The sequence below is a fragment of the Strongylocentrotus purpuratus genome, unplaced genomic scaffold (genome assembly GCF_000002235.5).
Source record: "Strongylocentrotus purpuratus isolate Spur 01 unplaced genomic scaffold, Spur_5.0 spur5_scaffold_16, whole genome shotgun sequence".
Classification (NCBI taxonomy): domain Eukaryota; kingdom Metazoa; phylum Echinodermata; class Echinoidea; order Camarodonta; family Strongylocentrotidae; genus Strongylocentrotus; species Strongylocentrotus purpuratus.
In genome coordinates, this window is record NW_022145601.1 from 5,894,846 (window position 1) to 5,911,630 (window position 16,785).

The 16,785-nt window shown below is 39.3% G+C and overlaps 1 protein-coding gene across 1 annotated transcript in view; it reads left to right on the plus strand.

Moving 5' to 3' along the window:
* Positions 1-7,055: 7,055 nt before the first annotated feature.
* Positions 7,056-16,785, plus strand: part of LOC580975 (neprilysin-4) — a 55,437-nt gene continuing 45,707 nt past the window's right edge. Inside the window, exon 1 of the mRNA XM_030986613.1 lies at positions 7,056-7,448. Within this exon, the coding sequence (XP_030842473.1) occupies positions 7,408-7,448 (41 nt within the window). The 5' untranslated portion in view covers positions 7,056-7,407. The remainder of the gene's footprint in view (positions 7,449-16,785) is intronic.

Genomic DNA, 16,785 nt, shown 5'->3' on the forward strand with positions numbered 1-16,785 from the left:
AGAGAGGGGGGAAATCCGCTAAATTGTTTGTTGCCATGGTGACCAAATAAAATAGAGTGTTTTCTTTCAATTGCTCCCAATGTTTGTTTAATCCCATGGCAAGAGGGCTTTCTCATTTCTTGGTTTACTTGAGAAATTATGAGGCATCGGGAAAAGCTGGAAATCTGCGCGATGGCTCGAGTTATTGTTCCTAGGTGGCAGACCATTCGAACCGGTATTCCCCAGCTTAGTAGCATTTGTGAGGTATCGAACACTGACGTGTGAGCCTGTTATAAAACTAGAAAAGGGAGCAAATTAATATCTTTTTGAAAAAAAGATTGATAGAAAGCGTTGAAGAATTCACCGTTCTTCAGCGAAATAGAGCGGAACGTCATCGCTCCATAAAGGGGCAGATACAGGGTTTTGTACGGGAAGAGGCGGGGCACAATTCCGGAAAATTACACAGCTATAAGCGCCGGAAGTGGGGGGGGGGGGGGGGCAGTGGCCCACCCTCCCCCAACCAAAAAAGCGGGGGGGGGGGCAAAACGCATTTTTGCCCCCCAAAACGCCCCCTCAAAAAAAGGAGTAAAGATGGTTTGTATTTTTACCCCAAAGAACATAACATTAATAAAAACCTGAATTAAATCATATATAAAATTCCATTCAAAGAAAGGAAGATTAACAGGACTTCAATTTCCTAAACATGCCGCATGCGACCTACTATATCAATGGAGATTTGTATAAAACGATACGCGCATATCGTGGAAATATTGTGAGAGGTTGGGAAAGCGTGTGTGTTTTTTGTTATAGGGGTGAGAAGACATAAGCCCCTGAACACTGGCGTACTGATGGGGGAGGGGGGGGGGGGGGTTATTTCTTATTCGATACCAGTGATTTTCAAATGTTGCTGAAATGACATGATTTTCCAGTATTTTTTCTCAATCTTTTTGTAATCATACCTTTTTATGCGTTTGTTGAAATGCCCAAATTCACAGTCGGGCGGAAAAAATAATATTTAGAAACCTTCATGTAAGGGCCTGCAGAAGGGCTGGGCTAGGGGGCTCGAGTCCCCTTCACTTTTTGAAAAATTATGTTACAGAGAAAGAAAAAAAAAGAGAGCGAACAAAAATAAAATTATCTGCCAATGTCACAAATGAGGTATAAAAATATGCTCATCTGACCGTAACTAAATGTCTAAAACCGCAGAGCTTCCGGAGGCTCTGCCCCCTGGACCCCACCAAGGTCCTTAAAGAGGGCCCCTGGATGCTCATCTAACCGTAATTAAATACCTAGAACCCCTGAGCTTCCTGGGGCTCTGCCCCCCTTGACTTGCCAATTAGTGACTTGCAAGTGTCACAAATAAGGTATCTAAATATGCTTATCTGACCGTAATCTTATGCCTAAAAACCCTGAGCTTCCGGGGGCTCAGCCCCTTGACCCCTTACCAGGGCTCAGGCCCTGGACCCCACGCCAATTTACGCTCAACCTGATCGTTAATACTCCACTTTGAAGAACGTTCCGCTGGGCCTGCATGAAACGTGTAAGAGTGGTGGTGATGCAGATTTTTTTTCTGCCCCTCCCTCCCAAACGTTTTTGCTCATTACGCCACTGCCCCTGGAAGGTGAGCCCCCTGGAATGTTTGCCCCCCCCCCCATCCCAAACTGCTTCCGGCGCGCAGCATAGTTAGAGGGGAGGCAGGGGGGGGGGGGGGTGGCAATTCAGATTGGTTGCCTCCCCCTTCGCCATTAGCGTGATAATACAAAGCACCCATCCCAACGCCAGTTTTTTCTGTACACGAAATTATGGAATTGATGATGGTAAAAGATGCTTTTTTCATTCGTTTTCATGTGTTTCTGCGAATTTTTTTAAAGGGAAAACTGTTTTTTTTAAAATAAATTCGAGAAGGGGTTACCATGTACGTGTTCATCGCATGGTAACCGTGCTTCACCAGACAATTATATTCAAAGGAGTGGGGGGGGGGGGGGGGGGCTAGCAGACCAATCTTGCCGATACGCATTATAAGTAGCCTGTATATAATCCCTAATCATCAACTCCCCAACATACGAGCAATAAACAAAAACAACAACAACAACAACAAAGGTACATCAAAGGCAGCAACAACAACAACAAAATGGCCAACACAATCAAAGAAAAAATGATTTCCTTCATAACAAAGAAAATAATAATATATTTTTAGAATGTGAACTTGACCTGAGTATTATGCGATTGCGTCAAGCCAATCATTGTTTCATTGCCGCAGTTCCAACCGAGGTATTATCGATCTTCTTATTATAGACCTATATATACCACCATATTTCCAAGAGTAGCACTTATAAATAGACAAGAGAGGAAAACAATGTGAAGAAAATGTGAACGCTCTCATAGTCTAAATGTCAGAAAGGGTGAAGTTGTTTTCATGTATTTCGTCTAATTTCATTACTCGAGCTTCGCTACACACATATCACACATAATCGTATCATGCTCGATGAAGCCATAGGATATATCTCATCATTTCCAATTCCTTTCATTCAATCAATACGTCCAAACGAGTTCTCTTCTCGAGAAATCGAGAAGAAAGGTCAAACGATGACACCACTCCACAAACGTGGACAAAAAGAATTATTGTGCCTACGTTACTACTGAATAGAGATGAACAGTGTGACATTTGTCAAAAGTGGCACTTTGGCATTCCAATGTTGTTTCCGATTCTCGCAAATTCTCTCGTATGCTATTAAAATCTCTGACATTATTGATTTTGCAATGACCTACTTTTACTGCATCGCAGCGCGATTTCTTTAATGACTTTGATATTACGATTATGAAATATTCAGCCCTGAATAAAATTACGTTTTTTCATTAACATAGCCAAAGGGTACACGTCATTGCCCATCCTAAAACATGCCATGTCATTAATTGTTGTTAAAGGGATTCTCTTCTTTATAATTTCATTATTTATCCCTTCTAACTTTTTCACTTCACTGTTGGTTTCATATGAACGTTTATTCCTTTTCTGTTTATTACTGTATTTTATCAACTAAATGTTTGATATATTGTATTTTAACGGTAACTTTTTGCATTTCGTAAATTCAAATTGTTTCAGTCTTTTCCAATTCTGAAAATATGTTCTTAATCAGTACAACGATTATATTCGATTCGACTCTTCATTACCACCCTAATGTGACAAAAAAAAAAATGTAAGGACCGATTCTAACCCCCTCCCCAAATTAAACAAAAATGCCCAACGACTCCCCTTACATAGAATTTAAAAATCCAACGACTTTTGACAAATGAAAAATAACAGAAAGCCTCAGACGACAACTTATCTTTTTGAGTTTATAGTATTCATTTTAATCTTCTTATCGTAAGACTGTTGCCGAATTCCACTCGGTCGATGTATACAAGATTAAATCGCACATAAACCCCAGGTCCATTAAATCCTTGAATAATCCGCCAAAGATTAAGGGTTAAAATCTTAGCATATATCTGAATTTGGATTTCTACAGTAACTGAGGTGTGATTTATGCCAAAGGAAGATACGTATTGAAAGGCATATCAAACCGGAAATCACCGTTAGAGAAGCATGTGCTTATTTATTTAAAATGATCTGCGAACGATTAAAAAAAGTACTTCCTCATGTTTAGTGATTAAGATCGTTTATCAGGACTATACGATTTTGCTATTAGAAATTAATTTGAAAGAAGTTTAAAGGGATAGTTGAGTTCTTTTTAAGACCACAAATGCCTTTAAAGTGCATGTTTATTGCTCTTATTCTTATTTATGACATTTCTAGTGCTCTTTTAGGACCTAAACTTGCTATGAAGGTAATTTTAGACCCCAAAATATGTGAAATGTAGCTAATACGATTCAGCTCCAATTTAAAAAAATACGGTGACCGTTAATTTATTAATTAATTGATAATAACAAACACGGGCGGGCTGGTTGTGCGCATTAGAACCAACATGAAAAAGCCAACGAAAAGCCAACATCGGCATTCACATGAATAAAACGTTTTTTCAACGACTGGTTCAAATTATCGAATATTTTAGGAGCACCACAAATATTAGAAATCGTTATATTTATGGATATTTCAGCCGTCTCTGAACCGATTTCGATCAATGTTGATGATATTGTCATTTAAATTGTATGTTCTTTCTAATTTGACACTCAGTACGGACAAATGCCTCTCAAATTAAATTTAGAATCCGATTAGACGCCACCATAGACCTGCACACGTACACGATTTCGCTTCCGTTTACCATGGTCATGATAGTTGATGTTGCTGTTGTTTATTTATCGTGAAAGTGTAGTAACCCTCACATTCAATATCAGGTGATCACTATACACCTTATCGCAGGAGCTGGTTTACAATGGATAGACGTGTAGAGTTCATTGCTCTAGGAAGCGGTTTCCTCCGCCAATGTTATGAAACATTGGATTGACCCTCCTTTCCTTGTAATCAGTTGGTTGTGCCCGATAATTATTCATGACATAGAAGACGAACGATAGGCAATACTAAAACGAAAGAAAAAAGTCAAAACAAGGCGTGGGCAAGGTCTTTTGAAATCAGTGCTTGAATATACGAAAAATATATGATATGTTTGTTTTGTAAATTGCATATCTTTTCCCCCTCCGTTTTCATAGTTTTAGACTAACATAGACAAAAGTCCCATTATGGTTTGAAGGTATAAAAGGCAATGCCTTAATCGAATGACCCCGAAGAAGAACAAGGAAGAAAAGAAAGAGAGGTAAAGAGCAAAAGAGAACGTCAGAAGAAGATGACTCAATAGACCCCCTTCCAACATCCCGCTTGGTCGCCCCTCCGTCAAATATTTTATCTACCAAGAAAAAACAAGTGCCTCCCTGATGACTAGACCCACATGTACGCCACTGGAAGCAGGTTACTGATGACATCCATTCACAAAGAGCAAACGAGGACAATGGATGAAGGCGGGGGGGGGGGGGGGGGTGAACACTCGGTATTAAATGTGTAGTGGCGTATCCAGTGAATATTGAATAGTGTGAAGCCCCTCCTCCATTTTTAGGCCCAGGAGGGGGGGGGGGGGCGCAACTCGCATTGGTGAATGCGAGACTGTCCAAACTCTTTCTCCCTTTCTGGGGAGCGACGTAATCCGCCCCTCCTCTCATAATCAAGTCCTGGATACGCCTCTGAGCTGCCCTCATTTTCACTCAAGCTATTTCAGCAGCACTTAAAGTCTTGATTGAAGCTAGGTAATCCGGAAATGATCGGAAGGAAAAGTGCAGCAGATTGTTCCAATTCATTATCAATTACCAGTTGGAAATGGACCGGTTCATCAAATCTGGAAGAGAGAGAGAGAGAGAGAGAGAGAGAGAGGGAGAGAGAGAGGGGAACGAGGAAGAAGATCAACAACAACAACAACAACAATGGCAAACGTTACTGGATGCAGCCGTATTTTCTACTATGATCAAAGCCTTGTATGTTTTGACCTTTTCCATTGTAGCTCACCGCGATATAACGATAAAAGGAAGGTCTTTAAAAGGCAAGGACTCTACAGAAAGGGGAAAAAAAGATTTATTATAAAAGGAGGAAGACCAAGAAAATGATTTCGTTGTAGCGTACAGCAAAACGCTTACTAGGGCAGAGGAAAATTTGGTTATAGAACGTTGTCACCGCGAGAACTACATATTATGTCACGCTGTTACGAAACTTGTAATATATCACCAAAATACACCATAATTCACTATTATTATCACAGTTGCAAAGAAATTCTACGGAAAATATGAGTCATGGTCGTCTGGAGCTGTCATTTTTTGAAACACAAATTGTTTAAGATTATCATGATTTAAAAAACAAATGACAAAGACGTCTAATGAATTTAGTTCTTTAAAATTGGATATTGGTAATAGTCACGTACATAAAATGTAAACTGTTCTAGATTTTAACATTGTTAATACGATTGCCCGTGAATCTATAACCGCCAAATCTAAAATGTATCATTAGTACGATTCTTCAAGTTCAGCAAAAATATAATTTCAGTGAACAGATGGGATGACAAGCCAACCGAGAACATGATTGCTGTGGTATCATTTTCAAATAGTTCAGTATAGGTGGATATAATGGAGCTGTGTGTTCTGCAATCTCGTCTGAAAGAAACTCGAAAATACATGTAATATGATTGTTCTGCAGCAAAACTAAATAAAATGTATTAATTTTGTTCGCTTACGGTTACTTAATGTTTGACAAGGCCGTGAAACAAGCGAAGATCCTTCAAATCAAAAGCAAAATATTTATGAAGGTAATTAAAGTTAACACCACCACCACCACCATCACCACCACCACCACCACCACCATCATCATAATCATTTCCTCATCTTCCTACTCTCCATTTTCGGCATTGTCATTTTCATGAACACCAGCAGCAATATCATATGTCATCTATGTTCTTATTTCTCTCAATTTTCATTTTTCCCTCTCTCATCTCGCTTAATAATTCAATTTTCAGATGCTACCATTATCTCCCTTTCAATCCCCTATTAACGTATTGTACATTGCTTCTTGAAGTATCTTCAATCTGCTTCTTCCAATTACCAAACACATACATCAAAACATGCTTATATATGAGTCTCCGCTTGTCTAGTCATCTGCGGAGTGTGAAATTATCCGTCAAAATAAAAGATGTCAAGCGAACAAATTATCCGGTCAAATTAATAGCTCTTCCATAATCGCTTTCGCAGGAGGTGGTAATTGCGAAAGATCCAAGTTAGATGTCGAAGCACTTTTAACCTTAAAAGATCCTCATCTTAAAGGCTTTTTTTTTTATCTTCTTCCCCTTTTAGGTTAGATATTTGAAATTCCCTTGGCCAAATCACCTTCTTACAATTAACCCAAATTCTAGTCCTCCATCTCAAAACTACCTTAATATTGCGGCAGATTTTGTCCCTTGCAACTCCCATCACACCCCTCCCTTCCTTCCCTTTCGTATACCTTCACACACTTTCACATACCGACGCACAATGCGGAGTCTCTTCAACGTATAGCCGCGTACGTAACTCACCACCGCATCGCATCCGATGCTTTTAATAATACCTGCTCCCACCATCCCTTCAGTTGCCTACCAGTTTCCGCTTCAGTGTGGTCGCGGGCTGTTAACGTATCCCCCACAAATAATACACCTACAACAGCCTACCATTGAGGAAACAATGATTGTTTAAATTACGCAACATACTTCTGGTTCTGGTTTCCTCATGGTCCTTCCGTTTGACACTTGCAACTTATTTCACTGACACCTTCAAAATATACCGGCAACAACAACGTTTAGTTTTTACCTCGAGTTCGCTCTTTTCTTCGCTTTTCTAAGGACTTCGAGTGCTGGAAAGTTCCCTGTGTCACTAGAAACAGATGCTTGGTTGCTGACTCGGGAGCGGATAAGTTAATAGAAGAACAGCAACATGGCTCGAGTACAAAACAAAGAGCGACTACCAAGCGATGAGTAAGTTCTTTTGATTTTATTTTTTATTTGATTTGTTAATTGTGAGACCACATTTGATTCTGAGCGCTAAAATCTGCAGCTATTTGATCATTCAATTAGATTATTCTGATCATATTACAAACCGTCAGCGTGCTGTGATCATGAAGAGAGAAGGATAGTAAGGCAGGGAGAAGAAGAAGAAGAAGAAGAAGAAGAAGAAGAAGAAGAAGAGAGAGAGAGAGAGAGAGAGAGAGAGAGAGAGAGAGAAAAGAGGGGGCGGGACAGACTTAAACAGGATGATAAATATATCTTTTAAAGTTGAGCATTTCAATTCTATCCACTGCTCGAACGTAACTCAACATTTAAATATCTTCTTCATTCTTTTTTGTTATGTGCATTTTTTCATAGGACCACCTTATCACTTCCATTAAAACGAAAGGCGAATGTTATTTGTTTTGGTTATAAACATTAATATTGAAATCAAAATCTTCATTCGATATTTTATTATAGAATTTCGCATAAGTATGCGTTATTGTACACTCCGAACAATTGATCACACCCTTTTTATCAGTTACTGGTATTTATCAAACGAATTTGTGAAAGAAAAGAGAAGAGGAGAAAAAACAAAGATTCCTAAAATATAGTATAGCAGAAATGCTGTGGCATATTGGTTCATTAAATTGACTCTCAATCCCAGGGTTGACGGTTCGAGTCTTAGCCCTGCACTAAATCTTTTGGCAAGACATGAATTTCCATTTGCCACTCTGCACCCAGGTGTAAATGGTACCTGGCAATCGCTCGGGTAATAATAATGGCAGGGTCCTCGGGGTGAAAAGCACTGAAGCTGATGAGGTACCCTTGGGTCAACAAACTTTTTTTTCTTATCATTATTATCATTATCATTATTAAAAAAAGATAACCAAATCGTCTCTACTCACGTGTATAACACGCAGTGTCATGTGGGTATAGGTATCTCAATGAATTTAATTTCCAGCCAGTTCTCGTCTGTCTGTTTACATTAAGCCGGTCTGTACAGTCCATTTACCGTGTAATAAACAAGGCAAAATTATCCGGACCACTTTCGCTCAAAATGGAATTCCAAGACCAGAATCCAAGATTATAGCTACAATAGACATCTTACATGTATGCCCCGGTCACACCTGCCAAACCAACTCCGAACCGATTCCAAAACCGAACGATTCTTGGCCAATGAGGGAGATGCATTAACTGGTTCGGTGTGTTGTCGATCTGGCGTCGGTTTCTTGGGTGTGACTGTTTTATTTATACTAAAAACCATGGGCGTAGATCTGTAATTGATACTTATTGTTCAGGGGGGGGGGGGGATGATCTATTCATTCATCCTCCTGAACATTAGGTATTACGTAAGGATTGACGCCCATGCCAAAAACATACTTTATATTTGCTATCATCGTCATCATCATCTTCACCATCAATGTCATTATCATGAATATCATCCTCTTCATCATGACCATCATCATCAATATCATAATCATCAGAACTCTCCTTACCATTGTCATCACCGCCATCGTTATTATCATTATCAGCATCAGCATCACAAGCCCTCGCACCAGATTTTTCTTCATTAACTTGTGTTAAATGATGGTTGTTATGCTTCCTTTTGAGAAAAAAAGAAAGAAAGAATATACGTCCTTAATTTGGTCGCATGGCCAATTATAGTTTGTTATGTGACATTCTTATATTAAACCGGAGCAGACACGCGTCTCATTACTGGATATTGATAACAAAAATGACCTTGTGTGCAGTTGATGATAAAGTGCGAGAATCTGGAGCACTCTTTCCTTGACGTTTCCCCGGCTTTGTTCTTCTACTTCTTTGTGATGTTGTTGTACAAAACTTCTTAAAGGTCCCGCTAAACTTGGTGATAAGATTTTTGTGTGTTTTGATTTGTGTTAGAATGGAAAGGTATCAGAACAAGGAAAAGTAATCAATGTTTAGAACGACGATATACTCTTTTTTTTCGAACCACGGTGCGAATAGATAGAGTGATTTGGAAGGGGGGGGGGGGTGGGTGAGAGGGTTAAGAAATATATGGGAATACGATCAACTCTATTCAATGATGATCTATTTCCTTTTAAAGTCGATATTAAATGCATATACAAGCAAAATGATGACAACATTCTACACTTTCAGAAGTTTAACGTCGCAAAAAAGCCTGGTCTAGAAAACCAGCAAGTTGTTGTTCAGGCTTTAAGTTGCGGATCTAAGATAACCCATTGAGATGTGAAGAGGAGGGGGAGGGGAGACACGTCGGAACACTTATTACAAGTACGAAATGGTGCTCTGTTTTTTCAAATCAATTAACTGTCGGAAAAAACATAGCAATTGTCCTCCAAAATTTCGGACAGCCAATCGGTGTACCTGATATACATGGTAATGGCGCTTGCTTCCCAATGCTTCACTCGCTCGTATTCATGGGTGGGTGGGGGGGGGGGAGGGGACAACTCCCACGGCCTCCTCGAGATCTGCCCACGCGCCGATACACATTGTGAAACGCTGTAAAAGTAAATGTTATGCTCTATATTATTCAGGAGTTTAATTAAGACATGGGACCTTGGCAGGTGTGGCAATTTGTCTCTTTCATCAAAAACACAATTTTTCTGTCCCGTAGATTTTGTTTAGGAAATCGAATTGTGAAGAAGAGAGAAAGGAGAGGAGAGGAAGATAAAAGCCCGCGGGAGAGACAGACCGAGAGAGAGAGAGAGAGAGAGAGAGAGAGAGGCGGGGGGGGGGGGGGGGGGGGGGGAGAAAGATGGATATATTTTTTTGTAAAAAATCGTTTCCACATTAATTCTGTTAATTGAACGATAATGTAAAGCATCAATTTTTTATATTAGAGGTATCGAGGTGTCGTGGTCGAAGGACTGTTGTTCACACGGTCCGTGGTTCAAGTCCCGTCGCGGAACTAATGTCCTTTGGCAAGATATTTATCTAACATATTTGCCGCACTTGTCACATGTGAGGTTTATTAGGTACCTGGCAGGAATTAATTCCTTTAAATGGTAGAGCACTTTAATGGCAGCCATGCTAATGCTGGGGTAATACATGTGGAGCGCCAGGAGTGTCGAGACTGACAGACATGAGTGCAATACAAGAAATTGCTATTATTACTTTGCACCACCAATCTTCTTTATCTTCCGTATTATATGCTCTCAGTGTTTTTTTCTTCGCCACTGCCAGTCTCTACTGCTCTTTCTACCATAAATTACCCTGCATCCCCTTTTGGTTATTCCATCCCCGTTTCAGTTCCCCACCCCGTCTCCCAATTCTCTCTTTATCATCTCTCTCCTCTATCATTTTGTATCTCTTTGTGTACCAGATATGTCTGTCTGTTAAACAAGAACACTAGGATTGATTTTAAAGGTAAAGAACAGTTTTGGAAACGCACCCCTCTCAAAAAATGAAAAAATGGGAGCTCTTATTACCAATCATGTGAAAGAATATGTTTTGACTAATACGTGATGATACAAATTTTGCCGAGAAACCGCCTACTAATTGATATATTTGGGAATTTATTATATCTATCTGGACCGGATAGATATCACGCACGTGTCGCGTAGTCCCATATACATCTTTCTGTGTACAGTGCTTGTAACTTTACCAGGACTGGGCCAAATTTATTATGATTCATGATTCCGGAACCTTGCAGTACAACCCAATACTTATATGCTAGATGATCAACCTTTTCTGATCGATTCCACAACGTCTCTTTCACAATGCAATGGCATGACCAGAACTGGTTTTTATCTTTAACTATTGATAGAAAATAACAGGTCCAGTTAAAATTCCATATACTTGTATATAGATCAGGACGATCCAGGGACCCTTCTAAAATACAAAAAAGGTTGTTATAACAATTATAGCGAATCAGTTTTGTACTTTTCACGAAGAAGCACTTCATTTTTAACGTATCATTTTATATATCATATAGCCGATTTATCAGGCTGGCAGTTTCCCATAATCTTCATCAGGTGGTAATTCTCGAGAAATTTGAGCAATTAATTAGGAAACGTTCTAGTCACCTCCAGACAAAAATTATGAGAAACAAGACGACTGCTGTATGCCAGTCAATATTATATGCTATACAAAGGATAGGGAATAATATTGCCTCGAGCGTGAAGAATATCATTTCATTTTATGAGGAATTATCGTTCACTTTCTAAGATTTTCAGAAAATGGTTGTGATCCTAAAACCCTTGGGCAGTTCTTTGTACAATGTCTTTGGAGTGATACAGACACAGCTTTTAAAGGTAATGATTAATAATCTGATACAGGAAAAAGGAAAGTGGAACGTGTTGACTAAAGTGGCGTGTTGGTCTACTTGCTTTTTGGTGGAGATAATCAACACTTATTCGAGGCTACCTTTCATATCTCTCATCGCCGAAGCTCACGGCACTGGAATATCTCATGACCTTGCAAGTAGGGCCTTACAGTATGAACGGCTGCACACGGCATTTTAGTCGCTAGATACCCCCCCCCCCTCTCTATAATTATGTCTGACATTCATTTTGAACACAAAACTTACAGTAAACACGGCTTGTTAGGTTATTAATATTTTCCATTACAAAATGAAAGAAATCTCTAAAGAATATGGAAGGGTGGTTTTCAAAAATATTCCTTTGTACGAGTACGAGGTCTTTAAATCTACATCTGCATGGCTCGATCATAAAGAGCGTTTATTGCGATTAATTATATTCCCAAAGGCGGATTCAGGGGAGAGTGTGACTTGTCGGCTACGTCTCGCTAAAAAAAAATGTTTCCCCGGGTATCATATAATTTTTTTCATGACAATTATGGCCCCCTCCCCCTTGTCTGATAATCCATGAACCACAACTATCTGCTTCGTTAGACTGCTCGTACTATGATCACAATAGGGACTTTTAGATTTGCACGACGAGAACGTGGACTGCTCGTGTGACATCATTTTAAGGCAATGTGACGTCACTGCCAGTCCCTTAAAAAGGACGTCGCATTGCCTTAAAAGGATGTCACACGTCGCAGTTCACTTTCTCGTCATGCAAATCTAAAAGTCCCCAATGGAACCGCACTCGACACCGTCCAATTTCTTTCCTTCACGGCATACGCCCGTCGACAATGTTTCACACCGTCATAAAATGTCAGAGCTTGAAGACTGTATCCTGTGGCATGGCTTTAAACCATCCCAGACGGTAAAAACTGCGAAAATTAATCAGCTCTCCGCATCCCTGCAAGTGATATACGGCAGACTAACACCGAAGTGATTTCAGAGTAACATCAGATGTGTACGTAAAAAATCACTTCTCTTCTTATGATAAAACGCAACGATCGCCAGCTGCGAGCTACAACCCCTCGATTTGGTTGCTTCTCACATTTATTCTTTCTTATGCAGCTTATATTATATTTAAAATATTCGTCGAAATTCACCTCTTTCTTGCCAGGTACGCGGTATATAATATTTTGACCCCTTAAGATATTTGTTCTTCTTGATACTTTAGTCTAGTTCTCTGAAGCAGAACCGCTTCTAAATGATTTGCTGATCTCAAATGTCCAATGTGAGTATATGAACAAAACTTGTGCCTCAAGTAAGGATGAAATCAAGGGAAAAACAAAGGCTTACCACCGGAAAACAAAGGACTGCCTTAGAGCTTTCTTCGACTATTGCGATCTTTATTGATATGATAATTACATGGCTAGAATCACCTGAAGCTGAAAAGAACTAGTTACAAAGAAAAGGATTCAGTCGATACAAATATAAGAAAACCTTTCCCTAAGATGATTTCAATGGATGGAAGAGCTAGACAATTCATGGATCCAGTATTACATTAAAAAACCAATACACCACTACATAGATATCCGTTTAAAAATTAAATCCACGGCTTAATGAGCTCGATTCAGGAATCCTTATGCACGTTGTTCACATGGCGTTTTATGACTGGCGTAAGGCTGCGTCAGCGAATGGCGCAACCATTGAAAGCATGATATCAAGCAAACACGTGAAGGTATAATTTAACGTGTAAATATTGCTCTAATTACTTGCGAATGCACTTATGATCATGATTCTTATTTCGTGTTAATTTCAATGTCTATTTTAGCCTAATGCTGGTCTATGTGCATACGCAAATTATGGACCTATGGCTGTAAGTCATATCCAAGGGGATCACTCATTTGGGATTAAATGACCTGTTTAAAGTGCATCGACGTGGTTAGGTACGAAGAACCTCTGGATTAAGAGACTACTATTCTTTGTTAGATCATTTTCAGGATTTGGGCGCCTTTGAATGTTTGAAAAAGATAAATACAAGTGCTGTTGATCATCATCATCATCATCAATCATCATCCTTCTCGCCAATTGTTAAATACCAGTTAACTTAAGAAAAGACGTCAGTAGCTGATAAGAAGGAGGGCGTTAATACTATGCTAACAATGTATTTGAGTCTTTCTGGCTTTCATCAGATGGCACGACAACATAGAACAACCTTCTCTTTAATTCGAACCGGTAACCCAGTGATGATGAGACAAGAAGACGAACTGGCGGACCATTAAGTGTCGTCACGTTTTACATAACGCTGGCTTGCCCTTCGCCCTTTCCAGCGAAGGAGTAGCGGAGTGGTATTTGAGCCCAATCTAGAATTTGACCTATAAAATCTTGACTATCGGGTAACAGTATCAAGACATCGAAAGCATGTCTCACTCTAGCCTTCCCCTCAGCCTCTAAGCTCCAGTTTAGCTCCAGCAGCCGTTATCTCTTAGTGCTCTATAAAATCCTTTAATATGGGCAATTTACCTTGAACTTTAATAGACATGCAACCTTTTTTCTATAATCTACAATCCCATCTCCGTCTTTCTCCTTCTAGTTTTCCCCCAGTCTTCCCTCTAAACAGACTTCTAAAAATTCGGCTTGCTTTCGAAGTAGAACGAGTGCATTTACCAGTAGACCCAGATTACAGTTATGGAGGAAAAGTAACCCCTGTAGCCTTAAAGGCAGACTACACTTCACACTTTCTTGGAAAGAGATACGAAAGGTGAGAACCATGTAATGGTTCCTCTGCCACTACAGGTGGTATCTTGATACGGGTCTAAAGGGCATGAGAGTGGGGGTAAAATGAGACACCCTATCGATCTGAAGGTAGACGAAATTAACCATTGGTATGCATGCCGAAATGGCGTCTTTAATGCGGCGCCATTATACACGTGTGGCTTAAATGCCACTTTTATAAATCAAAGGAATTGCAATCTGCTTCTTAAAGGAAAATAATGAGCGATCTATTCCTTTGGAGTTAAATATACTCGATATTATAGTGAAATACACTCTAAAGTAGCGTTTGAATCGTCATTGAGAGGGATTCCACTTTTCTTTTAGTCTGGATTCACATTTCACGCACAGAAAAAATATATGAAAGAAGATTAATATATTCTAAGCTGTAATTGCCTCTAGAAATACCGGGGGAAAAATCATCAATTTAACCGGAAATATAGAGAATTAATTTTTTAATCAACAATTGTCACAGTCAATGCAAGATTCCAAAGACATTTCAATATTTTTGTAATCACTATCTCGGAAATTGGAGATAATTAATGTTTCAGAGAACTGAATATTCTCACCAATAATCTTTACGGGCATTATAGCACTTCAATGCCATTGTAGTCATGATCTCGGAAATTGCATCAAGCATCACAACCGGTTTGGATATGTTGTTGATTGTCTTCATTGAGTTAATTAATGAAAGGGAATTGAGAGTGAGAATTAAAGCTTAGGGGGAAAAATACCGAAGAACTAATTTGTATCAGGATAGATAGATACATAAACCTCAAATATGTATTTACCGTGTAAGTAACATTATGATATTTTTATGTAAGACAACTAAAGATAGAGAGAGACACACACACACACACACACACACACACACACACACGTACACTAACACACACACGCACACACACACGTATACGCACACACACACATGCACATGTCCAGTACGAGGTTTGGGCGAACGCGGGTAAACGGCAGGAGGATGGCGTGAGGGAAAACAAAAAGTCAATCAAAATTAATCAACCAGTATTTAATCGGCTGCTTTTGTTTTTGATGCTGCATTGGTATTTAGTGAAATAATACCGACATATTTATTTGGTAGGCAACTGAAGCAATGTTTTGATGAATAATGAGGAAAATATTTTTTTTGAGGACTGTTGTATTTTATTTACCTGTCTTTCAGGGATATAAAAATAAGTTAATAGATGCTTTGTGATGTGGAAGAGTTTTCTTCATCGATTTCGTCATAATAATATTCAATATTGACGCCTGTCGAATGATTTTCTACAGGACAATGGTTAACAAATGGGACATAGTACAACGCCCCAGTTGATTTTGGTTATAGAAAGAATAATATAGACATTCCTGAGCCTAAGAAATGAATAAACGTTGGCGTTTCCCAAAAAAATGAAACCATACCTGTGAAATCCCACGGATTTATATTTCCAAGTACTTCTCATTCACTCGTTCAAAATGGACGTAAAGATATGATTGTGATGGACACTTGTTAACGCCCTTCCAAATTCTCTTGATCCAATAACTGTCAAAGGAATTTCGAATACTTCAAGTTATATGTTTATATGTTAGTTCTCGTTTTTATCATTCTGAAATAACAACAAAGTGCAGCGGCGGAATCAGGGGTTACAAAGGGGGAGGGGAAGCATATGTTGCAATCATAAGACTCCCTTCTCACCTCTTAGGATTTCTTAACACAATTGTTTAGTTTCCGTTAGCAATTAAGTTCTGACTAGCCCCACTCATTAAGAATTTCCAATGACACCCATGCTGGTTTGGCTTCTCGGACATCATGACGTTCATACTATAGGCGTATCCAAATAAATGGGGGAAATTATTTCTGGCGTGCACTCTTTTGGAATGAAATGTTATCTACGCAATATTTTCACATGCGGGTACAGTCGTGGGTCTGCCCCCTTAATTCAGCGGCTGATCCAATTTCCAAAAATATGAAAAATAACAACAAATTGGTTTGTATACTTAATGCATGTCAGATTGGTTTTGTAAGTAGGGGGAGGGGCCGTTTGAGCTCTTTGAAATGTCAGTGTCTGATGTGTTATCTTTTGATTTTGGCTTGGATTTCTGATAGTGTAGACGTATAACAACTCGGTCGGATGCAATCTGTAGTAATTTCCTGTCGCATCTCTCAGCCACAAACTGACACGGAAGGGTCAAGTTCAACCTATACAGCAAATAGATCGAGACATTACATTTCGGTTCCCCCGTACTTTACCTGCATGCTTTCATATTGTATACACAACTCTCATAATTATGGGCACGAAACCTCCTACGCTG